This window comes from Lynx rufus, unplaced genomic scaffold, assembly GCF_022079265.1.
Source record: "Lynx rufus isolate CCGP_SWC_20201006 ecotype Redwood Valley unplaced genomic scaffold, mLynRuf1.p SCAF_10, whole genome shotgun sequence".
Taxonomy (NCBI): domain Eukaryota; kingdom Metazoa; phylum Chordata; class Mammalia; order Carnivora; family Felidae; genus Lynx; species Lynx rufus.
The window spans coordinates 84,030,384-84,057,374 of record NW_025814824.1 but is presented as its reverse complement, the minus strand read 5'-3'; the positions used below and the strand labels follow the sequence as shown (position 1 = coordinate 84,057,374).

The window sequence follows — 26,991 nt, the reverse complement described above, 5'->3', positions numbered from 1 at the left end:
GACCTGAGCCAAAGTTGGATGCTTAACCAACTGAGCCACTCAGGTGCCTCTAATTATTACTTTTTTTAAAGTTTATTTAGAGAGAGAGAGGATGTGCATGCTTGAGCGAGCGTAGGGTTAGGGAGAGAGGGAGAGAGGGAGAGGGAGAGGGAGAGGGAGAGAGAGAGAGAGAGAGAGAGAGAGAGAAAGAGAGAAAGAGAGAGAATCCCAAGCAGGCTCTGCACTTACAGTGCAGGTGCTCAAACTCAGTAACAGCGAGATCATGGGATGAGCTGAAATCAAGAGTTGGACTCTTAACCGACTGAGCCAACCAGGTGCCCCTGAGTTTTTGTTTTTATTTTTATGTATGTATTTATTTGTTTGTTTATTTTTAGAGAGAGAGCATGCAAGTGGGGTGAGTGGCAGAGAGAGAGAGAATCTTAAGTAGAGTTCATGCCCACTGCAAAGCCCAACGTGGGGCCCAATCCCACGACCCTGGAATCATGACCTGAGCCGAAATCCAGAGTCTGGCACTCAGCTGACTGAGCCACCCCAGGTGCCCCTATGGCTGGGGTGGCAGATGTTCTAAATTATTTTGAGGAAAATACTGTAGAATTTGGCCAGCATTGTTCATAGCTATATCAGGAAATATTTGTATACTACAACTTACTTGTTTTGGCCTTTTGGATCACCAATTATGTGCTTTCAGCCCTCATACAAAATTCCCTTCCTTAAAGCCCTTTACGCTGAACACTTGAAATTATATACATAGTCATGACACAAAGCACTGAGTTGTATCTAGTTCTGTTTTCTCTCGTAACAGAATGTATTACTGAGGTTTATTAAATCTGTCGGTTGGGAAACTCGGAAGAACTTGGAAGCACATGCTTCCTTGAAAATTTGCCTAAAGACTTCACACAGTATCGGTAAAGAAGCACCCAAGAGTTGTCAGTTCCCGTGCAGGTGATGGTGATGTTGCAACTTAATGCTGTTATGTAATAACACAGTCTTCCTAGCAGCAGCTACGTGATAAGAGTCTTAAAGATTCTGGCGGCAACTTCAATTTTAAAATATCTGATTAGCTCTTTCTCGCTGGAGGTACATGGAGACGTTAAAAAAGAGGAAAACTTGCAATAAATGTGGAAACTGGTGTCTGTAGTTAACCTATTTCTATAATCTGAAATGACTTTCTCCTTATCATAAGGATAATGGAAATGGATTTTAAAATGCAGTCAGGAGCTCATTCGTGTTACGTATACCTGAAAATTTCATGTAGGGAAACCTTTTGCTTTTTTATTTGTTGTCTTAACATCTGGTAGAGAAATGCATATTTTCTTTCACTTATTAACTCTACTTACAGAATTTACCTTTTACTCGTTATCACATAACTATTCAAAATTATTAGTATGAAGGTGTTCATTGCAGCATTTAAAAAAATTTGTTTTTAATGTTTATTTATTTTTGAGACAGAGAGAGACAGAGCGTGAACGGGGGAGGGTCAGAGAGAGGGAGACACAGAATCTGAAGCAGGCTCCAAGCCTGTCGAGCTGTCAGCACAGAGCCCGACGCGGGGCTCGAACTCACGGACCGTGAGATCATGACCTGAGCCGAAGTCGGCCGCCCAACCGACTGAACCACCCAGCCGCCCCTCCATAGTGTATGTTTTTTATCCATTCATCAGTCGTGGACACTTGGGCTGCTTCCGTAACTTGGCTATCGTTTCTTTTTTTAATGTTTATTTATTTTTGAGAGAGAGAGAGAGAGAGACAGAGCACAAGTGGAGGAGGGGCAGAGAGAGAGAGAGAGAGGGAGACACAGAATCTGAAGCAGGCTCCAGGCTCTGAGCTGTCAGCACAGAGCCCGACACGGGGCTCGAACTCATAGACTGTGAGATCATGACCTGATCCGAAGTCGGATGCTCAACCGACTGAGCCACCCAGGCGCCCCTGCAGCATTTTTATAACAGGGAAAAACTAGAGGCAATATAAATGTTAAGAAGGGATTGGTTAAATAGTTTGTTTATTGTATACAGTAAATGTTGATATAATTATGTGTGTATTTAAAAACCCTGACATTATTAAATTTAAAAGACATGTGAAAAGGCGTGTTATAGAACATTATATGTAGTTTGATCCCATTTATGTAAAATAATAGAAAAACTCACATATTTACTTAAATGTACATAGAAAATGCATCCTTAATGGTGGTTATTTCTGGGGGCTAGAATTGAGGGGGAAAACAATAGGGTATTTTTTACTTCTTACTCTATATACTGTCTAGCATTTTTGTTTTAAAAGAGACTTCTATTATTTTCAAAATTGAAAAAGAAAGAAAAAAATATAAGATCTCTGTGGTAGATTGCCTATAAAAATCATTCCCTTCCTCGTATCCATGCCCCTGAGTCATCCCCTCCCACACTGACTCTGGGCTTGGCCATGACGATTCCTTTAGCCAATGAGGTGGTGCAAACATGATGCAAAGAATCAAAAAAGAACGATGCACATTAGAGCCGCCCTCTCTTTTGCTGCTTTTGGGATCCTTGCAACCAACCTCATGGAAACTGAGCTAGCCTATTGGATGAGAAACACATGACCCAGCACCCTTGCTGCCAGCCAGGCAACGGTGAGATGTCTGAGGGAGGCCATCCACCACTAGCTGTCCACAGTTGCATGAATGAGGTCTGGCTACGGTTTTAGTAGCTGATAATTGCCTTTGTTCCTCTTACATATTATCTTAGTTCTCTCTCTCTCTCTCTCTCTCTCTCTCTTTGATTATCTCTTCTTTCTCTTTTGCGTATCCATATCTCTCTCTTTAAGCAGCTTTCCCTGACTCCTCAAGCCCTCCAATATATCTCTTTTCTACAGTCTTCTGTTATTTTTATTCAGTACCATATAAGTTAATACTTATGTGCTATTTTTTCTTTTTCTGTACATGTGTTAGTCTTTTCCATTTAACTAAATAATAAGCTCTTTGATTGTAGAAATCATATTTCACATCACATTCTCTGGCCTTTGTAGTTCTTAGCACTTGGTAGAATTATATGTAGTAACTATACCTTGTCTAATTGCAGGGCAAGTGTCACCAATAGCAAGATACCTGACTGGGGCAGGAGAAATGCTATACAGGGGCACCTGGGTGGCTCAGCTGGTTAAGCCCCCGACTCTTGGTTTCGGCTCAGGTCATGATCTCACAGTTTGTGGATTTGAGCCCCACGTCAGGCTCTGTGCTGACAGCACAGAGCTTGCTTGCGATTCTCTCTCCCCTCTCTTTCTCTTCCTTCCCTGTGCTCTCACTCTCTCTCCCAAAAGAAATAAATTTTAAAAAATTTAAAAAAAGAGAAATGCTTTACAAACATAAGCTATATCTGTTTCTGCTCTGTAGCTGTCTTATTTCCATGAAATTATGTATCCTTTGTTAAGTAAATTAAAAAATATATAGCAGCTTTGTGTGTGAGTGTGTGTGTGGGGGGGTCTCTTTCTTCTAATCTCAAATATGTATGTGTATTATACACCGTGCTACATATGTTTATATTAAACATGAAAAAGTGTTAATTGTATATTAAGTGAAAAAGTTGACATTACAAAACAAGATAAATACTGTGCCTGTATACACAAATACTGTGTATGTATGAAATCTGGAAGGATTTCTCCCTCCACCCCCTAACAACCAAACAATAAAATACTACCTCAAATTTCTATATTTTAGTATAGTTTACCAAGAACATTCAGCTTACTTACTTATGTGAGATAAATAAAGGGTTTCTGGGATGCCTGAGTGGCTCAGTCAGTTGAGCGTTGCATTCTTGATTAAAGCCCCAGTCATGATCTCACGATTTGTGAGACTGAGCCCTGTGTTGGGCTCTGTGCTCACAGCACGGAGACTGCTTGGGATTCTCTCTCTCTCTCTCTCTCTCTCTCTCTCCTCTCTCTGCCCCTCCCCTGCTCGCTCACTTGCTCTCTCTCAAAAAAATAATAAACATTAAAAAAATAATAATAAAGGATTTTTTTTATACAAGTTGAACTTAGGTTAAATGAGAGAATTTGTATTTAAAAGTCTCTCCTTTTACTATGGGACATTTCAGTGTTTCTCTATTTTAAGTATTTTAGTAGACATTTGGATTATAGGGATCATTCTAAAATATAGCCTGCCCTTTTCTTAATTGAAAATAGTGCTAGTGGTGATCAGAGGGGTATTGATTTAGACAAAGTTATATTACCACAGACAGGTAGATTAATGAAAAGGAGTGGAGGGCCCCCAAACAAAAACACTTTATCTGACAACCGCAGGTAGAAGGGATCAGCCCCAAATTTATTATCTCTGAAGCTTGGGATGGTATATGGGGATTCATTGTACTATTCTCTATTTTTGTATATGTCTGAAACTTTCCACCATCAAAAAATAATTTAAAGACATAAAAAATACAGATAGTTTTCACAAATCAATAAAAATATGAGACATTGTAGTAATGTGAACTAAATATTAGACCTTTGTGCAAAGCATTGTAAAATTTAGTGATTATTTTCAACATAAATGGAAAGAGATACTACTGACACTAAAAGTTACTTCTTTTAATTGTGTTATTTTTTTTTAATGTTTATTTATTTATTTTGAGAGAGAGTGCAAGTGTGAGCAAGGGAGGGGCAGGGTGAGAGGGAAAGAGAGAGAAAATCCCAAGTAGGCTCCGCACGTGAGATCGTAACCTGAGTGGAAATCAAGAGTCAGATGCTTAACCGACTGAGCCACCTGGGTGCCCCAACACTAAAAATTATTTTTAATATGGCATTTCTCCAAATGGATGTCTAGATTCATTGAGGTCTCATTAGAACCCATTAGGACTTTTTTTTTTTTTTTTGGTAGAACTTTCATAAGCTAATGTTAAAGGTCATGGGCAAGTACAGGGAATCAAGAACAGCCGTGGTGTTCCTTAAAAAGAAGAAAGATGCCACACTTTTTATAAAGCTGTAATAATTAACAGAATGTTAATAAGGAAATAGAAAAACCAATAGAATAGAGTCGAGTCTCAAGAATAAGGGAAAATTGATGACTGCAATTCTAGTTCTGTCATATTAGTCAAGTCAAATGATTTATTTTTTTAATTAAAAAAATGACATTTTTAATTAAAAATTTTTTTAATGTTTGTTCATTTTTGAGAGACAGAGCGTGAGTTGGGGAGGGGCAGGGAGAGAGAGGGAGGCACAGACTCTGAAGCAGGATCCAGGCTCTGAGCTGTCAGCACAGAGTCTGACGTGGGGCTCGAACCCACGAACTGTGAGATCATGCCCTGAGCTGAAGTAGGAGGCTTAACAGACTGAACCACCCAGGTATCCCTCATGGATTTATTCTTGGGCTTTAATGAAGAGATTTTGCCCTGAGAGTGAGACTCAGTTGTAAGTGGCATTTATAGCCAGCATCTCTCAATTGTATCTTTTACTTGTATGCATTAGAAATTGTTGTTATCTTTCAATTCTGAAAGTTCTGGAACTCGTGGGCTATCCCTTTTCCTTTCAACCCTGCTTGTAGCTAGTTCTTTTCTGAGTTCATCTTTCTCATGTTTTGTTAAGTGCAGCTAATAGCATCCAGGGCTAGTAACATACTTTTCCCGGTTTCTTTGTATAAATCCGAAAGTTCGTTAGTCACTTCATCTCCTTTCCAAGTGATTGCAGGCAGATGCTGTTTTGCCGCTGTATTCTATGTGTCATCATTTTCCAGCCTTCAGTAACGGTTTGGTGCTGCTAAATTCCAATGCCAGTGTTACATATGTTGTGTATTTGTTATGGAAATAGCCCATTCCTGGTATCCATTTCTGTACCGGCTTTTTCTCAATAAGGCTGCCGTAACAACTTCAACATTTTAGTGCGTTAGTACAGTAGAGACTTATTTCTAGCTCCCATGTTAGCTATAAGATGTCTTCAGTTCTGAGGCTCCATTAAGTGTGTCTTACTCTGTGTTCCAGGCTGAGGAACAGCCCTATCTTGGTCTTAGGTTGTTGGGAAGTAAAAATGCTGAACTATGTAGTATCTCTTACGTCATCTTCTCAGACATGGTGTGGGTAACTTGCCATTGTATTTCACTGGCCAAAGCAAGTCTTAAGGCCAGGCCCATATTCCTTATCACAGGGAAGAGTTTTTCTCTAAGGGGTGGACGGTGAGTCACCAGGGCCAAGAACAGGGATGTATAATGTCACCCATAGGGAGAGGATAGAAGAATTGAGGACAACTATACCACCTGCACATCCACTTCTAGATAGTGGAGTGTTTTTCAAAGTGCTGAGTTCTTCTATGAAGATAATAAACATTTGGAATTATCAGTCTATAAGTGACTGTGAATAATATCAGCCAGGGAGAGGGAAGAGAGTGCTAGAAACCTCGTGGAACAGGCATCTACAAAGGAGACTAAGGATGAACAGAGGTAGGAGGGAAGAATAGGAAAGAACACGTCCTGAGCTCTTGTTATAGAACCATTTCCACTCCCAAAATTGTTACTTTTTTTTAAAAGAAAGACTGGGGGTGCCTGGGTGGCTCAGTTGGGTGAGTGTCCGACTTTGGCTCAGGTCATGATCTCACGCTTTGCGGGTTCAAGCTCCACGTCGGGTTCTGTGCTGACAGGTCAGAGCTTGGAGCCTGGAATCTGCTTCAGATTCTGTGTCTCCCTCTCTCTGACCCTCCCCTGCTTGTGCTCCGTCTCTGTCTCTGTCTCTCAATGATGAATAAACTTAAGTAAAAGAAAGCCTGAATGCAAATGTTTTAAATATATCCAGTTTGTACCATCACAAGACCTAATTTCCAAATAGCATAAGAAATTGATTTAATACATGTTTGTTTGTATTACAGAGATTTGCCACAATATGGGCAGAAGCAGTGGCAGTCCTATTTTGGAAGAACTTTTGATGTTTACACCAAACTCTGGAAGTTCCAGCAGCAGCATCGGTAAAGGAATTTTATAGTTACAGGAGAGTGAAGGTCCATTTTATATTAGTCCCACTTTTGACCTTTTTATCTCTTGGTGCATTTTAATATATTTCCTCTTCATGATGCAAATGAAAATGAATTGATTTTTTTCCTTTTTATTTAAGGTTTTAAAATGTAATGTTCTCATCTGATTTTTAAAGACAGTGTCATATCTGAAATGGTTCAGATTAACTGTGACATAGGTAGGCTGATTCATGGTTTCATTCTAATGTAGGCATTGTTTATTGGTCAAAGCTATTTGGGGGTGTTGCTTTTAATTTTCATGAGCTTAGCTCAGAACGGTTTCTTTTCATATTTCAACTTACTTTAAATAGACATTTAATACTGCTTTTTGAATTTAATTGAATGATGATGTTGAAATCTCATGAAAAATTCATGAATTTGAATTCTGAATTGGGTGGTATTTTATCCTATTAAATTTACAGATTTGGTTATTTTTGGAATTTATAGTCTCTTATTTCTATTTTCTTATCTCCTATGTAAAACAGACAAGTCTTGGATAATCGGTATGGCTTGAAGCGGTGGCAAATAGGGGAAATTGCTTCTAAGATTGGGCAGCTATACTACCATTATTAGTAAGTGAATTGCATATGGAAAAAAATAAAGCGTTATCCTGGTTTAAACACAGCATGCAGAAGTATACTTACTTGGTAGGAGGGAAAACTAAGGAGGTACAAATGAAACCCCAGATCATAGTAATCAAAACAGTCTTATGAAATGATCTTCCATAATCCAAGTAACATTATTTGCTTAAAAGGCTTACCTTCCAAACAGTTTATTTGGGCAGACGCATTTATAACTTAAATGATTATGATCTCCATTTTAGATAAACGCTTCACTTAAATCTTAATACATAACTTGTATGTTTGAATGAGTGGTTTTGGGGGGAATACTTTAAAACTCACACTTGTAAGATATATCTAAAAGGTTTTGTGAAGCAGATAAAGATAATTTTGATTATATCCTTAGTGATGAGTCAAGCAAGGAAGAGCATTCCTTTTAGGAATCTAGGTCTCAGAAAGTAATATCAGTTATACCATAAAAAGCTTGGACTATATAGAACTTCTTCCTCTTCCTGTCTTTTGAGATACCATCCATCATTCCCCTGTTAAAATCACTCTTTCGGGTAGAATATTTTCTTAAGAAGTCCCTTGTAAAACTAAAGATGTTAGAGAACTGAATACATCGCCCTCTGAAGGTTCACATTGATTAGCGCATTTCTGAGTCCTGTGAGAAAAAAAACTGAAGAAATGAACCAAAGGACAAATGACTGTGTATGGATTTGGGGAAGGTCATGAAAGATGTAACTGGGTGGAATGCTGTTTGGAGAATCCCTTCAAAGAACGAAAATAATATGTACTTTGGATTGCCATCAAAAAAGGCTTGGGAGCAGTGGGGAGGTATTTTTTTTTTTTTAATTACCATTATTTTTACACATTGTAAGGGTGATGTGATGATTGCTTTGCTGATTCAAATTTAGTTTAGTCATTCCCATCCCCTCGTGTAGAGGAATAGCAGAGGAATGAAACAAGTATTCATCATAAATGGTTTGAGACACTGTCAAATATGAACATTTTTTTTTCCATAGCCTACGCACATCTGAGACCAGCTATCTGAATGAGGCTTTCTCCTTCTATTCGGCAATCAGACAGAGATCATATTATTCTCAAGTCAATAAAGAGGACAGGTACGCCCCTACTATGTTTTTAGAAAGAGATAAAACACTCAGAATTTTTAGTCTGTGTGGAAATTATGCAGAGAAACACACATTTGTTTATAACTTTTATTCACTTGAATGGGCTTTATTGAGTGCCTTACAATGTACTAGGCCTTCGTAAGCATACAGAGGTATGTTACCTAAAAGCAATAAATGTTATATGTTTAGCAGATGTCACAGTACCTGAGTGGAGTCAGAGCACAAAGAAGGGGTTGATTGTTTCTATATGAAAGATTAAGGCCACACAAATTCTCATAGAAAAGAAACAACTCCAAAGTGAGGCTTCGCTGATAACCTTTGTCCTTTTTAGCCTGGGTAATTTGAATTCATACGCATTCAGAAGCCTGTTGACAGCTGTCCGTGGGACTAAAGAAAAGGCTGCCGGTGCAGTTTACATTGTATTTGATAAACCCGTTATGTTACAGTTGCATAGCTGTAGGAAAAAAAAATCAGATAGAAATCATTCATTCCAAATAATAATCTATTGAGCACTTACATATCTGGCAGTGTGGTAGATGCTTGGGTGGGAGAAGAAGAAAGAAAAGAAGGTATACAGGTGTTCTCTTTTCCTTTCAGAGGATTATCTTCTCATGGGAGTTACAGACATATTTGGGGCCCAGGTAGACTGTGATGTTAATTCCAGATGAAGACGGAATTGCTGAACAAGTCAGGGTTCTGCTGGAGAACCTTTGTGACTCGTATTCCCGGAATTGTTAGAAGAGAAAGTTCAGGCGTAGTAGATCTGAATGTTCTCCCTACTACCGGCAACAGAACTCACAGTTGTTATACAGTGAAAAGATTATATTCTCTTAGCAGTAGAAGAGAACATAATTTTGACATATTTTTCTAGAGAACACTTTGTGGTTTGGCTATCATAAGCCTTCCAGCTAAACAGCAACATGTTTTGGAAAGCCCCACTCTTGTAAATCCCCTTCATTCCCTAGCAGATCCTGTTCAGGCTTGTCCAGAGGAGGTTGCTTGATACAAGAAAGGCACACACTCCATTTCCCCCCGAAGTCGTCACCGTGCTTCACTCTTCCATCAGAAGATCCGTTAGTCACCTCTCCTTCAGATTTTCTTATGGTTTCCTTCACATATTTTCACTACAGTTACATTTCGTCAGACTCCCACCCGCTTTCTTTCTATTCATGTTGTACAATTTGTCTGAATTCTTGGTGAGATAAGTTTTACTTCTAAAAATACACAGAAGGGCTATATGATATCTTCTCAGTATGAAAAAGACATATAAGGAAAGAACTATTTTAAGCAACAGTGAAACACCTTGTATAATTCACATTTCTGCATTTTCTAATTCACTCAAAGGGAAATTGGCCTTGGGCCCCTTGGCTTCAAATCCAGCAGTTTCATTTATGAAAATCACTTTCTGTCCTAATAGCAAATGCCACATATGAATGGTTTTCCTGTGCTGCCTCCTAGAGCAAGGCAGATGAACAGAGGCAGGATTATTTGGAACCAGGATGACAAAATCTCTTGCCTTAGGCCACTAAATTAGAATCAAAGGACAATCCTGTGTGCAAAATCTTGCCCTTGTTCGCTGTACCTTAGGAAGGACTTTACTCAGTTGGTAGGGTTGTTTGTTTCTTAGTTCATACAGAGCAGGGAGACAGGGTAGCTATTAGTGACAGCTGCTAAAATCAACAGCTGGTTGATTAAAACTAAGAAGTAACAGTATTGCACAATTTCACAATTGCTTTAAAAGCAAAAATCTCTCCTCAAAGGGCAACTGCTCTCTGCACTGTCTCAGTACCTAAGGACTGTGTTAAAGCCAGAAATCATGGTACATTTCAGCAGTCACCAAAGTGACTGCCTGTCACTAAGCATAAACAAATGCTCATTCCAAGGGCCCGTCCTATTTAGCAGAGGAGACGTTGCCACATAATCACTTGTCCTAGGAGCCACAAACCCTGACTAGTATTGCAAATGGCTAAGGCTCAACCTGGTCGGAGTTAGATGTGGGGATGGTGAAGTTTCTGAGTACCCAGAAGCCTGGGGACACATTGCAGTTAGCCACCTCGGAAAATAGTGTCTCAGGCAAACATATAAAGAGTCAGTGTTTTAGAACTAGTGGGCCTGGCAGGCTGGACAGAGCTACAGTTCTGGAGTGCCAGAATAACTTTGTCAAAAGATCGTGATGTCAACTTCAGCGGTGACAGTGTTGGAAGTTTTACGTTGTGGGAAACGTGAATCTAAACTTGAGAACCTTGGCGCTTCCTAGTAGTGTTTATTGGGAGGATGTGAGATGGACCTTTCCAGTGTGATTCATTGGATGATTTTTTTCTTCTACAGTTTCATGTGTTATCAGGCAGTGGGCTGTGGGCCTGCCTGGGACAGCCTCTCGTGTGTATAAAGTGGACAGCACTGACTTTTTTATCTGTGCTTTGCTGCAGTCCAACACAGTGGTTTCCAAAATAGAATACATCCACCTACTTCTGTATGTTTATTTAATACAGGGGTTGGCACGCTGTGGCCTGTTTCTGAACTGTCTGGTAGCTTAGAATCCTTTTTATATTTTTAAAGTGTTACGAAAACAGAAAAATATGCTACAGATGCCATATGGGCCTGCAGAGCCTAAAACATTTACTGTCTGGCCATTTACAAAACTTTGCTAATCCCTGGTTCAGTATGTTTGTGTAATCTGCATTACATAGTTGTATCATCTATGATATAGATTCATAGAACCTATTTTATTTTAGCAAAACATTAAAGGAATTGTCTTATTAGTATTTCAACTGTGAATTGACATCATCCTACAAATTTTCCTCCTACAAATTTTCCTCCTGTTTTGAATTCCACTTCTGACAATGTGGCAGGCTGGATAATCTAAAATACTGTTCCCCAAACACCTAGAGATGCTGACTGAACAGATCCCCTGTCCTTTTATTTTATTATTATTATTATTTTTACATTTATTTATTTTTGAGACAGAGAGACAGAGCATGAGCAGGGGAGGGTCAGAGAGAGAGGGAGACACAGAATCTAAAAAAGGCTCCAGGCTCTGAGCCGTCAGCCCAGATCCTGATGCGGGGCTCGAACTCACAGACCGCGAGATCATGACCTGAGCCGAAGTCGGACGCCCAACCGACTGAGCCACCCAGGCGCCCCTCACCTGTCCTTTTAAATGGACAGTTTAGCTGTCAAGAAAGTAAGGAGAATCCTCAGATTATCAACCCTGTGACCAGTGCTGTGACAACCTTACAAGAGAGTGTTTGGTTTTGGTGATGTGAAAGAGCTAGTAAGGTTTTCTTTAGGAAGAGGAAAATTGAAACCGGAAGGAAGGGGTGATATATAAGGATTGGTAAGAAAAATTTATCCCTTTGTTTCCTAAAAATCACGGACTTCATAAGACAGTAACTTTAAGGATGGCTAATTGAGGTTATCAAGATAAAACGGGGCCAAATTCTGGATAATAATAACATGAAAGAAGAAAGAAAGTCAAGAATTAAATCATACCAATAAGATCCATTTATTGTTCAGAAGAAGCTTAGAGTAAGTAAAGTTTGCTTTTTAAAATAGTAAGAAAAATATTTTTAAATAACATAAGGAGAATGTGTAATTTCTAAACAGGTAAAAGGGGGAGGAAAGTGAATAATAAAATTATGATCATTACAATAAAAGTTAGGGAAGGAATGTGTACTAAAAAAAAAAAAGTATAGTTAACACAAAAAACAAAGTAGGAATAAATCCAAGTACACTGGTAATCATAGTAAGTGAAAGTGGTCTAAACTTCCTAGGTAGAAGTCAGAGATTATCAGTATGCCTTTTTTTCTCCTCCCACCACCCCCTCATGAGTATGCCTTTTAAAAGAAAATCCAGTAATCTAGTGTTTACAAAAGATTTTCCAGAGATACAAGGTACACAGAAAAAGATAAAGTAGATACCAAGGGAAGAAATGCCACGATAGATAGATAGAGAGAGAGAGAGATAGATAGATAGATAGAGATATATTTAAGTTTACTTATTATTTTGAGAGAGAGAGTGAGTAGGGGAGGGTCAGAGAGAAAGAGAGAGAGAGAGAATTCCAAGCAGCCTCCACATCATCAGCGCGGAGCCCCACACGGGGTACGAACCATGAACAATCCGTGAAATCATGACACGAGTTGAAATCAAGAGACAGATGCTCAACTGAGCTACCTAGGCATCCCGAAATGCCACTGTATTTAAGGCAAGAGAGCATTATTAAGGATAGAGGTTTATTTCATAATGGTAAAAGGAACAACTCAAAAAATATAAAAATTCTATGGGGCACCTGGGTGGCTCAGTCAGTTGAGCATCTGACTTCCGTTCAGGTCATGAACATGCGGTTCGTGAGTTTGAGCCCTGCGTTGGGCTCTGTGCTGACAGCTCAGAGCCTGGAGCCTGCTTCAGATTCTGTGTATCCCTCTCTTTCTGCCCCTCCACCGCTCACACTCTGTCTCTCAAAAACAAAGATAAAAAAACCTTTAAAAAAAAAAAAATATATATATATATAAATTCTAAACTTTTTTATATGCCCAGTAATGTAACATTATAATAAATAACAAAAATTAGCTTATTTTCTGGGAGAAATTGATAAATGGTCCAATATATAAGGAGATTTTTAATGTACTATATTTATGAATCAGAAGACACGAAATGAGATTTATGTAACATAATTAAAAACTTGTTCTAGGGGCGCCTGGGTGGCGCAGTCGGTTAAGCGTCCGACTTCAGCCAGGTCACGATCTCGCGGTCCGTGAGTTCGAGCCCCGCATCGGGCTCTGGGCTGATAGCTCAGAGCCTGGAGCCTGCTTCCGATTCTGTGTCTCCCTCTCTCTCTGCCCCTCCCCCGTTCATGCTCTGTCTCTCTCTGTCCCAAAAATAAATAAACGTTGGAAAAAAAAACAAAAAAAAACAAAAAAAAAACTTGTTCTAATGTGCTTAAAACTGCCTACAACAATAAGCAAATGCACATAATTTTCAAGCTTATATGGGACTTTTGTGAAATTGACTTATACCTGACACAAAACAGGTTTCAATTATTTTCAAATGTATGATATCTAACCATGGTGCAGTGCCATGAAAAATTAAGAATGACAACATAGTTGTCTAAAAAATCAATAAATCTATCAATTAGTAGACATATTTCTAAATAACTCCTGGGTCAAAGAGGAATTTTTTAAAATTTTATTATGGAAAATGTCAAACATCTATAAAAAATATACTGTTGTAGGGTTATTATAATTGTAATGTAGGCTGTGGAAATTAGAAATATCAGGTTTGATATCCCTCATAGGGATGAGTATACAGGTTCAGGTGTGAAGAGCTACAATATTGATTGTAAATAGCCTTTGATAAGTTAAAAGTATGGGTTGCTACTCCTAGCAACCACTAAAAGAATAATAAGGAAGAAGTATAAGTAAGAAACTGATAGAATATATAAAGTAGAATACTAAAATATAATTAACTGAAAAGAGCACTAGAAAACACAGATGCAGAAGGGGCAAATGGAAAACAAACAGCACAGGGTGGCTCAGTCAGTTGAGCATCTGACTTCAGCTCAGGTCATGGTCTCGCGGTTGGTGGGTTCGAGCCCTGTGTCGGGCTCCTTGTCGACAGCTCAGAGCCTGGAGCCTGCTTTGGATTTGGTGTCTCCCTCTCTCTCTGCCCCTCCCCTGCTTTACTCTGTTACTCCCAAAAATAAATAAACATTAAAAAAAAAAAGATGGGGTGCCTGGGTGGCTCAGTCGGTTAAGCGTCTGACTTCGGCTCAGGTCATGATCTCACAGTTCATGGGTTCGAGCCCCGCGTCGGGCTCTGTGCTGACAGCTCAGAGCCTGGATCCTGCTTTGGATTCTGTGTCTCCCTCTCTCTCTGCCCCTCCCTGGCTCACACTCTGTCTCTCTCTGTCTCTCTCTCTCTCTCTCAAAAATAAATAAACATAAAAGAAAGAAAGAAAGAAAGAAAGAAAGAAAGAAAGAAAGAAAGAAAGAAAGAAAGAAAGAAAGAAAGAAAGAAAACAGCACAGAGGCACCTGGGTGGCTTAGTTGGTTTAGCATCTGACTTACTTTTGACTCAGGTCATGATCCCAGCGTCGTGGGATCTAACCCCCAGCCTCCATGCTCAGCCGGCAGCGTGCTTAAGCCTGTCTCTCTCTCTCTCTCTCTCTCTCTCTCTCTCTCTTTCTCTTTGCCCCTCTCCCCCACTTGTGCTCTCTTTCTGTAAACAAAACAAAACAAAACATAAAGCACTGTAAGAGATGCAAACCCTTAGCCAAAGCAACAGTAAGATAAAATGTAAATGGTCCAAGTACCCGAGTCTATGAGGCAGACACTGTCAAAGTGGATTAAAAAGCTAACTCTACGTTGTCTGCAAAAAATGGGTCAGGGCATCTGGGTGGCTCAGTCAGTTAAGCATTCGACTCTTGGTTTCTACTAAGGTCATCATCTCACAGTTTGTGAGTTCGAGCCCCACATCAGGCTCTGTACTGACAGCCTAGAGCCTGGAGCCTGCTTTGGATTCTGTATCCCTCTCTTTGCCCCTCCCCTGCTCACACTCTGTCTCTCTCTGTCTCTCAAAAGTAAATAAATAAACATTAAGAGAAAATGGGTCAAAGTGAAAAGTCACAGGAACTTGAAAGTAAAGGAATAGAAAAAGACAGGGTATACAGACAGTAAGCTTAGGAAAACTGGTTTGATTGTATTAATATCAGAAAGTAAGTTTCCAAAACAAAGAATGTTTGTCCTGGAACTCTTTTCACCTCGTATTTTCCTGCCTGTTATCTTCTACTCTTTATCATCTCACCTTAAACATCGCTCTCTTTAGGAAGCCTTCTCTGTGAGCTCAAATAGCATCCTTTCTCCTCTCAGTGTACTTATTCCACTGTGTTTTAAGTGTCTGTCTGTCTCAGGTACATTTTAGGTAGTTTCCTGTCTCTGAGATCTATGAAGAAGAGGCTGTGTCTATATTTAATCATTTCTCTAGCACTTAACCAGGGTGCTTGATGCATCTAAGTTCTCAGTGGGTATTTGTTCAATGAATGAATTTGTGAATGAACATAATGAATCTGTGAGTAAGAAATGTGCTAAATGCAGCTGTAGGCTATATGCAGAAATGTTTGTTACTGTGCAAAATAGGATCTAAAAAAGTTTAAAAGCTGTCAGAAAGTTGGAAAAATCAAAGAGCATGTTTTCTTTTTTAATCTAATGAGTAATTTCCCATTTATCTGCCGTAGACCTGAGTTGGTCGTTAAGAAGCTTCGATACTATGCAAGATTTATTGTAGTTTGTCTTCTTCTCAACAAAATGGATGTTGTGAAGGATTTGGTGAAGGTAAATGTACTTTAAAATTATTAAAATCCTGGGGTGCCTGGGTGGCTCAGTCATTTAAGCATCTGACTCTTGATTTCGGCTCAGGTCATGATCTCACAGTTTGGGAGTTCAAGCCCTATATCAGGTTCTTTACTGACAATGTGGTACCTCCTTGGGATTGTCTATCTCTCTACCCCTCCCCCACGTGTGTGTGCACACGTGCTCATGTGCACTTCCCATGTATACTCTGTTTCTCTCACTCAAAATAAAATAAAAAGAAATCATTATTTTAAAAATAAATAAATAAAATTATTAAAGTCCTACTCTGTAATTGTGTATGGATAATTTTGCTTTTTTAAAAATAGATTTAAGATAAAAATAATTTTAGCATATCTAAATTTAGTCTATCTGTATCTAAAACATTCAAAAGTGTGGTGACTTCGGACAAGGGTAATCTAAAAGAATATTCCTGCCCTCTTCATATTTCAGATACACACTAGCAAGAGACACTTCTCTTAATTCTTTGTTTTTGTCCCGTAAGCGTGTTTTACATCTCACCACACATCAATGGATGGTTGCAAAATGCAAACAAAAGTTAAAATAACCGGTTTAAGAGGAAATAATTGAAAGGTTGGGTCAAGAATAAACATTTAATGTTTTACAAAGGTATTGCGAATGAGTTTGGGTTTTTCCATCCTTTTACTGTGTCTGCATCGCTGTCCTTTGTTACCTCAGGTAAATTAGAGGCGGGTTCACTTAATGTCTCTAATTATTCACACGCCGTTCTGGTTGCACTCTGCAGTCAGCCAGCTGTTTCCACAAGATACCTCTTAAATTTTGGTACTCAAGTATCACATGTTAGTTTTGACAAGTCCTTCTCTGTCTTCCTCCACCTCTAGTTACTAATAAGACTGTTTCCAAAACACAGTATGATATGAATCCAAAGAAAATCATCTAGACAGTCTTTGTTTTTAAGCATTAAAAGCTTGGGGTTTTACCTTCAATAAATTAATTGCTGATGTAGAATTGAGTAGATATGAGTTGCTCTGGATCTTTATGAAGATCTTGTTGATGTGTATCATTCTGGAGTCTTTTATTTTAAAGCAAAATAAAGTAGTTTTCTTCATTTTGGGCTATAATTGGGACCATATATTGATAATAATCAAGTTTCTTTTTTTTATAATAATCAGGCTTAACTATATCAATTTCTGTCAAGAATTTGGTACAATATAGCAAATATGTGTATTTTCCCCATAACTGTTTTTCTTTGTGAAAAATTTAAAATCAGGAATTGTCAGATGAAATTGAAGATTATACTCACCGCTTTAATACGGAAGATCAAGTGGAATGGAACTTGGTGCTTCAAGAAGTGGCAGCTTTCATTGAGGTCAGTTTTTGACAAGAGAGATTGTCATAATTATGGAGAAGTAAATGCCTATGTGGCATGTTTTTATTGTGTGTATATGTCAATAAGAAGGAATAATTTATCATGTTGACGTTTTGCCTTGGCCATCAACTACTCCTTTTTTTCTCCAGGCGGACCCCGTAATGGTATTGAATGATGATAATACCATTGTTATCACATCTAATCGCCTTGCGGAGACAGGAGCACCATTGCTGGAACAGGGCATGATTGTGGGACAGTTGTCTCTGGCTGATGCGCTCATTATTGGTAATTGTAATAACCAGGTAAAGAATTGTGAAGGAATTGTGCTTAAAATTCAATTTAAAAAATAGTGCTTATTATTACAGAATTACAGATTAACATCACGTAATTACTGTTTCCTTGTAAATATCCTAAATCCATTTGTGAGGAAATGTTTGATTAAATAACACAGTGTCCACATATGGGCTGTATTACAGGCATTTAAAGGTTTAGAAAGAATTTGTAATCACAGAGGAAGATATAGTCATGATATAGTGAGTAAAAGTAAACTTGGTATGGAGATATGTAAACAGAATTATTTCATATATGTTAAAATGTCTGTATACATAAATGCACAGGCAAAAGGACTAGGAAGAAATTTACCACTATCATAAAAGGTTTATCTCTGAATAGCAGAATTATAAGTAATTTTTATTTTCTTCTTTACAACTTTCTAAATCTGTATATTACTTTTACGGTCAGGCAAAAAAAAAAAAAGAATTATTTTTAAGCATATTTGTCATAGCAAATTTCAGATTTTTTTGGTGACAGAATAATTCCATGATGATGAGGATTTAATGTACTAGAAATGTAAATTTACTGGAAATTATGGGATATCAGAAAAGTGTCAAGTGAATACATTTTTCTTTTTTTTTTTAATTTTTTTTTTTTAATGTTTATTCGTTCTTGAGAGACAGCATGAGTGTGGGAGATGCAGAGTGAGAGAGGGAGACACAGAATCTGAAGCAGGCTCCAGGCTCTGAGCTGTCAGCACAGAGCCCAATGCGGGGCTCGAACTCACGAACCGTGAGATCATCACCTGAGCCAAAGTCAGACGCTTAACCGACTAAACCACACAGGCGCTTTGAATGAATACATTTTTCTGTATGCATTATTTACACAAGTTTTAATTTTGTATCCTTCTCTTACACTTTTCATTTTTGTTACCGTTAACTTTTTCTAGTATTTCTCCAGTTTTAGCTGTTAAAAGCCATTGGTTTGCAAATTTAATTTAAATTAAAACATTGCCTGCCTATGGGCAGAAGACAGAACAGACATTTCTCCAAAGACATACAGATGGCCAACAGACACATGAAAAGATTCTCAACATCACTCATCATCAGGGAAATGCAAATCAAAACTACAATGAGAGGGGCGCCTGGGTGGCGCAGTCGGTTAAGCGTCCGACTTCAGCCAGGTCACGATCTCACGGTCCGTGAGTTCGAGCCCCGCGTCAGGCTCTGGGCTGATGGCTCAGAGCCTGGAGCCTGTTTCCGATTCTGTGTCTTCCTCTCTCTCTGCCCCTCCCCCGTTCATGCTCTGTCTCTCTCTGTCCCAAAAACAAATAAACGTTGGAAAAAAAAAAAAATTAAAAAAAAAAAAAACTACAATGAGATATCACCTCACACCTATCAAAATGGCTAAAATCAAAAGCATAAGACACAGGTGTTGGTAAGGATGTGGAAAAAAAGGAAGCCTCTTGCACTGTTGTTGGGAATGCAAACTGGTACAGCCGCTTTGAAAAACAGTATGGAGGTTCCTTACAAAATTACAAAATAGAACTACACTATGGTCCAGTAATTGCATTACTGGGTATTTACTCAAAGAATACAAAAACATATTTTCAAAGGGATACATGCACCCCTATATTTTTTGCAGCCTTATTTACAATAGCCACACTGTGGAAGCAGCCCAAGTGTTGATCAATAGATAAATGTATAAAAAAGAGGTGGTATATATATACAATGGAATTTTCTTCACCCCTAAAACAGAATGAAATCTTGCCATTTGCAACAACATGAATGGAGCTAGAGAGTGTAATGCTAAGTGAAGTAAGGAAGTCAAGGAAAGACAAATACCATTTGATTTCACTCTTATATGGAATTTAAGAAACGAAACAAATGATAAAAGGGAAAAAAGAGAGAGAGACAAACCAAAAAAAAGACACTTAACTATAGAGAAGAAACTGATGGTTACCAGAGGGGAGGTGGGTAGGGAGAAGGGTGAAATAGATGATGGGGATTAAAGCATAAATCATGATTAATAATAATAATAATAGTAATAATAAACATTGCCTACCTGAAGTTCTATATAAGTATTATTCAAAACAGAAAAGGATGCGGTCTTAAACATTGTATGAGGCCAAAATGTACTGAAGAGGTTATGAAATACGGGCCATAACCATATTTCAGCAGGCTGCCTTGCCAAAAAAAGTTGTTTTTGTTTTTGTTTTTTTAGCATTTTTTTTAAGGATGCTAATATAGGTCTTGTTGTTTACATGACTACTTTTTATGTTTTTAAAAATACCCGAGGAAATTGATGGATAAAGATATAAATAAATGGAAAGATACATGATAAAGCAAATACAAAAAATTTTAATGGTATAGAATTTAGATGATACAATGTATATAATTCTTTTAATTTTCTGTCTTTTGAAATTTTTTATAATAAAACACTGGGGAATAAATTACCCAGTGTCATTAAGTACACATGAATGTCAGGAGTAATATTATGATCAGAGACTTCTAGGTCTGTATACTGTATTAATGGTAAGTTTGTTTTGCATGCAGGTTAAGTTTAGTGAGCTGACTGTCGACATGTTCCGGATGTTACAAGCCCTGGAAAGGGAGCCAATGAATTTAGCTTCCCAGATGAATAAACCAGGAATGCAGGTGATCTTCTCTCCACATTTGCAATTTTGGTAACACCATCATTGCTTCTGCTCCTCATGGAATGCTGTTATTCAACAAATGCCATGCATGCGAATAAAGAACTCTCTCGATGAGGCACAGGAGAGATAAGCACAATAACAGTAACATGGAGTAATAAAAAGATATTTGATGAAGAGTATAGTAAAAATAGGCATTGATAATTCATCTGTCAAAATCAGCCTGTATGTGTCTTGTTTTCTGTGTGTGAATATAGGAATCAGCTGATAAACCTACCAGACGAGAAAACCCCCACAAGTATCTGCTCTACAAACCAACCTTCAGCCAACTCTACACGTTCTTAGCAGCATCTTTTAAGGTATATATGATCCAATACTTTTTATTGTATGGGGGGAAGTGTGCCCTAAATAGAATCTGAGAGTCACTCTTTTCTTTGAATATTTGAGTCAAGAATGTAGATAAAATATGAAAATGAAATCTGCATTCAGTATACCTAATCACAACTATTTTAGGAATGGAAATTGCTTATGTTGTTACGAATGTTCCTTACCAGTAATTAACGAGAGTATTGATTAATTATCATTCTTCTTTCTCCAGGTTTTTATTACTAACCTAGTGTAGATATAACAGTCAGATTGCACAGGCATGTTATGTATTTAGGCAGCTCTGGGAAGCCCTGTGGTCATCTGAAAGAACCATGAGAAGTAGTGAATTCCTCCCAAAGTTTATGTAGAGGAAGCCATGGGCAGGAGTTTATCTTGTAGACCCATAGTCAGGATCTTTACTTCACCATTTCAAGGTTTGCCAAGAACATTCTCTAAATGATGAAATTTTTAAGGCAGAAAATATCTTCAAAACTTTGGGCAATAGTTATAGATTATTGATTCATATTGACTCTTTGTTGTATAAACAGTTATGAGTTGAAACCAGCAAGAGTGACTGTCCTCTTGGAGAAGACAGTGATACCTTACATTAGGTTCTTGTCCCTGCAACTTTAAAATGTCAGGAACTTTGAATAAAACTGTTTTTTGTTTTGTATATGTGATTTTCTTTAATTTCAGGAGCTGCCTGCCAATAGTGTACTTCTGATTTACCTGTCAGCCACTGGCGTTTTCCCCACAGGTCGTTCTGATAGTGAAGGTACAATAAAGGAATGCTCCCTGTCGTGAGCAGGGCTTGAATTCTCTTTATTTTCTACAAGATGATGGCCCATAGCCCACAGACCATCCCAAGCTTTCCAGAGAGGCTTCCAGATTTAAAGCCTGGTCTCTTTGTTGAATTGACAATCTTGTAGATACCCCAGTCTATTTTATTTGCTGAAATATTATACTTTGAAGTCCACGAATCATCAGCAATTCATATACTAAATGCATGCCTCATTATCAAATTTGCCAAAGACACATATATATTTGTATATGTATGGAATAACTGAGCCTAATTTTCTGCTTCACATCATTGAATTTTTCTGGGCCGTTAATGTGTCAGGGAATCTGGTCAGCGGCTTCATTGTGGCTGAAAGTCTTTGTAGAAATCAGTGCATTGCTGTAACTGTGAAAGTTCAAGTCCTTGTCATGATTTTGTTTCTGTCCTTTATTTCGTTTTATGGATTCAACCTGAAGAATATTGGGATGCTATTTCAGAATGAAAACTTTTTAAAACTATTCAGAATATATGAGTCCAGAATATATGAAATTGGTCAGAATAGATGAGTAACTTGAATGTAAATTAGGCAATTAGATCTTTGTCTGGACAAAAAAAAATTTTTTTTTCTTAACATCCTTAACATTTTCCTCTTCATCTGTTTGTTGAAATTTGCATTCCTTTATACAATGCATGTCCCTGCCATCTTCCTTGCATGACGTACAGGTCCTCTTAAAGTGTTAAAATGAAAACAAAACAAAATAAATCTCAATGTCTTTTCATTGAAGTGATTTTTAAGGGGCAAAATATAATACAACATTAAAAGTTACACACAATCATAAACTACTTTGAAGTTTTTTATAATAAAGCTAGTAATTTTATTTTTAAATAAATGGAAATTTTGTAATTTTTTTAAGTTTATTTATTTATTTTGAGAGAGAGAGTGAGCGAGCAGGGGAGCAGCAGGGAGAGGAGAGGAGAGAGAATCGCAGGCAAGCTCTGCGCTCTCAACACAGAGCCCATTGTGGGCTCGAGCTCACAAACTATGAGATCATGACCTGAGCTAAAACCAAGAGTCGGACACTTAACCGACTGAACCACCACAGTGCCCCTTTTTCCATGTTTTATAACATAAACTGTTGAATCAGGTTTTCTGAGCTCCCATTTAACATATTGACCTCTTCCTTTTTTTAAAGTACAAGAGGTACTAACTAAATGGTCCTTTGGGAGAGATGATTCCTAACATCCCATAGCTGTTCCATTTAGACAAGAGTTCAACTAACCAATGTGATCAGTAGGAAAGGCTAACTTTAAAACCGAAAGTACAGTGGCTGACATAATAGTGATAATAACAGATTTTTTCACACACAGAAATTTGGCATTCCTTTTCTAAAAATGAAGTGTTTATCAATGAGAATTTTCAAGTCCCACTCAAAGTTTTTCCCTAAATTTTATAATTGGTGGCTCACTTAAAATTATATTTAAGAAATTATTAGGTCTTCTTTCTGCAACTTTCTCACTTAGATAATTTGGTTGAATGTGAGATTTTGATTTTGCTTGAAATGTAAAGATCATTTTGAACATCCCAGCCCTCCATCCTTTTTACTACCCAGAGTGAGGGGGTGCAGTAGATTCTTGTTTTGTTTCTCATTATCTTCTGTTTGAAGAACTGACAAATAATTAAATGATTTTTTTAAATGTTGAAACAGGCAACATGCTGAAATCATTTAAATATTGCATTAAACTAGGATGTTAAATTTTAAAATGTTTAAAATGTTTTGTGATTATCTTCCACTTGTATCAATCAGAGATTCACACAAGACCTTTGAATTTTGAGCATCAGATCAATGTTATTCTCCAGCTGAAGTCTAGGATTCTTCCCTTGTTTTTATAGGTCCTTATGATTTTGGCGGAGTACTTACTAATAGTAACCGGGATATTATAAATGGAGATGCCATCCACAAACGAAATCAGTCCCACAAGGAGATGCACTGGTATGTATTCTGGTGTCTCTCCTTATTATAAAAGTAAACGTCTGTTGTAGAAAACATTAAGTGAATGGGGACTTTTTTTAGTACTAGAAATATTCCCTCAGTATAACACGTATTTGGGTTCTAGCAATATTTCAGGCTCTGACTATCCTAGGAAATTAGAATTTTTGGCTGTTCTTTGTTTTTAAATTTTTCATTCAGTATTATATGTCAGGCACTATTCAGTCATGGGGATATGTCAGTGAACAAAATTAACATTCAAGTTGGAGGAAATTTTACGTATATACATAAATAATATGTCAAGACATGATACATGTTAACATCCATGCAAGAAGCTTTCTTAATATAAGAGTCTGTTGTTTAGATACAGTATAAATGAACTTAGGTGTATGATTTTAAAGAAATTTCACCCATGAATGTTCACTCTTTTTCTAAGTACAACACATTCACTGCTTGGGCAATTATTGGCTCTAGAATTTTTCTAGCTGAGAGATAGCAATTTCTTGTTACAAAGGAGACTGGACTTGTCTGAAACTGCATTTCTAATCGCATTTTACACAAAAATGTTATAGCTGTTCGTATTAATGAGAAAGGGAAGACGGAGAGGGAGATATTTCAAATTATGTGTATAGTAACTAAGATTCCTCCAAGCCATATGTTCGTGCTGTCATTGACCTTAGTTGTAGATGATTTATATTAGAAAAACTTATGTTTGGGGCACCTGGGTGACTTAGTCGGTTAAGTGTCCGACTCTCGATTTCGGTTCAAGTCGCGATCTAGCGGTTCGTGAGTTCGAGTCTCACATCGGGCTCCACACTGACAGTGTAGAGCTTGCTTAGAATTCCTTCTCTCTCTCTCTCTCTCTCTCTCTCTCTCTCTGTCCCTCCCCAGCTCTCTGTTTCTCTCTCCCTCAAAGTAAATAAACTTTTTTTAAAAACCTGTATTATTTCAAAGAAAAACTTACATTTGAAACATATTGGTTTGATGATGTTACTCATTGACACATCATTTTATATATTTATGTTTACATTTGCATTAATATTTTTACACATACACCCATTGTCCAGTAAGCTACAGATAAGAGAGCATGCACAAAATTGTTATCTTTTCCTATGCACTGGCTCCCAAACGCATATTGTGGGACTTCAGCCTTTGGGTGCCATAGGTCTTCTGTGGGCCAGTGAATCTATACGTTTAACAAGCACCCCATCCGATTCTGATGCAGAGGTACAGAGGAAACATAAAGAATAGTAAAAGGAGAGCCTGTGCTTATTACTGCAATGTTAAGATATAGCTTGAAATATTAAATATCTTTAAAATAAATACATTGAAATACAAATCTGGTTGTGTTAGTACATCCTGTTTTCAGAACATTTTCTTAGAAGGAGCTTTTAAATACTAACCCAGCACCTAAATGCTGACTTGTGGGATTTTCCTATTGTATGTTTTGTCCATCTGTATATCTGTTGACTTCTCTTAGCTTGAATATTCCTGTATAATAATGATCTCTGAACATTTTTCTAAATAAAACTGCTAACGTGTCTATCCCAGTAAATAGAGACGTGTTTTGTCTCTTGCTGAGTTAATCTTTGTTTTTTGCTCAGTGCCATGATGAAAAGGAGATGTGAGCAGACCAAACTGAAGAATGAGATTTCTGAAACTTGGCCAGTTTAGTTGTACAGTTATTCATCGTTACCATTGTTTTGTTTTCCCAGCCTTCATCCTGGAGACCTCTATCCTTTCACAAGGAAGCCACTGTTTATTATCGTGGATTCATCCAACAGCGTTGCATACAAGGTGAGTTCCATCAGCACCATTGTGCATGTTAGACATTATGGCACCACTCCAAGGTAACCAGTCTTAACATGTGCCTTTTTATTTTGCTTTATTTTTTTACATTTTAGCAGTTTGTATTTAGTCTTTCTTTTCTTTTGAGGTTGTGCATGCTAGTCAGGATCTGGTGCTATGAATAGAAACAAGAAGAAAACGCATGAATGGACACTCAGTGGAAAATAATAAATCCTCCTGCAGGAAAAAAAAATTCAAGATTTCCAAGATCTCTGGTGGGAGGTTTATTTTTGTTATATAACCCAGAGTAATTTTCTTTTATAGGAGTAGGAGTATATAGGAAAGTTTTATTTTCTAGTTTTCAAACGTTTCTCCTTTTCCACACTGAGCTGCTATAGTTTAAATGAAATTTCTATTCCATCTTACATAGTCACAGTCTGAATATCAACATAAATTGTTTTAGATGCACTTTTTTTTTTTTTAATTTGTGACACTAAGTAAAAAAAGATGGCCCTGAATGCTGAAATAAGTAACAGGGAACTAAAGTGAAAAACTTCTGGTTTTATATTTTGCTCTTGAAGCAATGGGTTTCAATGACTGTACAAAGAATGTCCATAGTGAAACACTTTAAAGTTGGATATTAGAATTCAAACTACAGTAATTTACAGGAAAATGAAAACAGAATCTTTAGAGTCCTTTGTATGTGGTTGGAATATTTCATTAGTCAACAATATGTTCAAAAATATGCTAGGAACACAGATCTGCCAATTAAAACTATTTCTGTTGTGGGTGTTCGTACAATTAGATAGAGAAGCAAATATTAGATTTATTTTAGGAGAACGAGGGAAAAAATGTCTGCTAGCCAAGAGATGACTCCAAACATATGTTTTCTATCTAATTTTTATGTTTAGTTTCACTTTTTAGAGTTAGTGTCTGAATTTCAAGAGTATCCAATCCACCCTACATTTTTCAGCATATATCCTGCTACCCATTTTGTCAAGTTTCACAACTCTTGATGTTTAGGAAAATTAGCTGTCAACTTGATTAAATCATGTGTGTGTTGTTGCTTTTAATCTTTGAGGGGATGGGAAGCTGCTGAAGGAAAGAAAAGGTTTATTGACTACCTCATTCAAATCTATAAAACCAGAAGAGTTTTGTGCCTTGACAGAATTCAAAGGAAGCATTCTGTGACCTTGTCAATGACAAGGAATCATTTGCTACAGTTTAATGATGTGACAATATGTTGATGTACTAGGTCCAGTGTATTACTGAATATGATCTAGCATGCGTTTAGAGTATTTTAGCAATCTATTAATTTCCCTCAGTTTGATTGGATATTTGATACCCCCTTTTATAATCTCAAGAATATCATTCATTGTATGTGCCTGCTATTTCCAAAGTGCTGTTTGGGTACAGAATGGGTATTGAATGCTGATTTTTATTTTTTTGTTATTTTATTTTTTTTAATGCTTATTTATTTTTGAGAGAGAGAGAGAGAGAGAGAGAGAGAGAGACATCATGAGTGGGGGAGGGACAGGGAAAGGGAGGCATAGAATCCTAAATAGGCTCCAGGCTCTGAACTGTCAGCACAGAGCCCAACGTGGGGCTTGAACTCAGGAACCGTGAGATGATCACCTGAGCCAAAGTCGGACACTTAATCGACTGAGCCACCAAGCGCCCCTTGAATGCTGATTTTTAAAAACACTGTTGTGCATAGTTGGAAATGTATTTCCCTAATTATATATCATGATTTAATTTGAGATTTCAATATTCTGATACCCAGAATGACAGTGGACTAATAGAAAGCT

The 26,991-nt window shown here is 37.6% G+C and overlaps 1 protein-coding gene across 1 annotated transcript in view; it reads left to right on the top strand.

The window, feature by feature from the left end:
• The window catches only part of SCAI (suppressor of cancer cell invasion), a 151,341-nt gene that overhangs the window by 86,852 nt on the left and 37,498 nt on the right, over positions 1-26,991 (top strand). Inside the window, exons 4-14 of the mRNA XM_047069410.1 lie at positions 6,810-6,905; positions 7,436-7,522; positions 8,536-8,634; positions 15,875-15,971; positions 17,239-17,337; positions 17,487-17,639; positions 20,166-20,267; positions 20,521-20,622; positions 21,326-21,404; positions 23,299-23,398; positions 25,111-25,192. Coding sequence (XP_046925366.1) covers positions 6,810-6,905; positions 7,436-7,522; positions 8,536-8,634; positions 15,875-15,971; positions 17,239-17,337; positions 17,487-17,639; positions 20,166-20,267; positions 20,521-20,622; positions 21,326-21,404; positions 23,299-23,398; positions 25,111-25,192 — 1,096 coding nt within the window. The remainder of the gene's footprint in view (positions 1-6,809; positions 6,906-7,435; positions 7,523-8,535; positions 8,635-15,874; positions 15,972-17,238; positions 17,338-17,486; positions 17,640-20,165; positions 20,268-20,520; positions 20,623-21,325; positions 21,405-23,298; positions 23,399-25,110; positions 25,193-26,991) is intronic.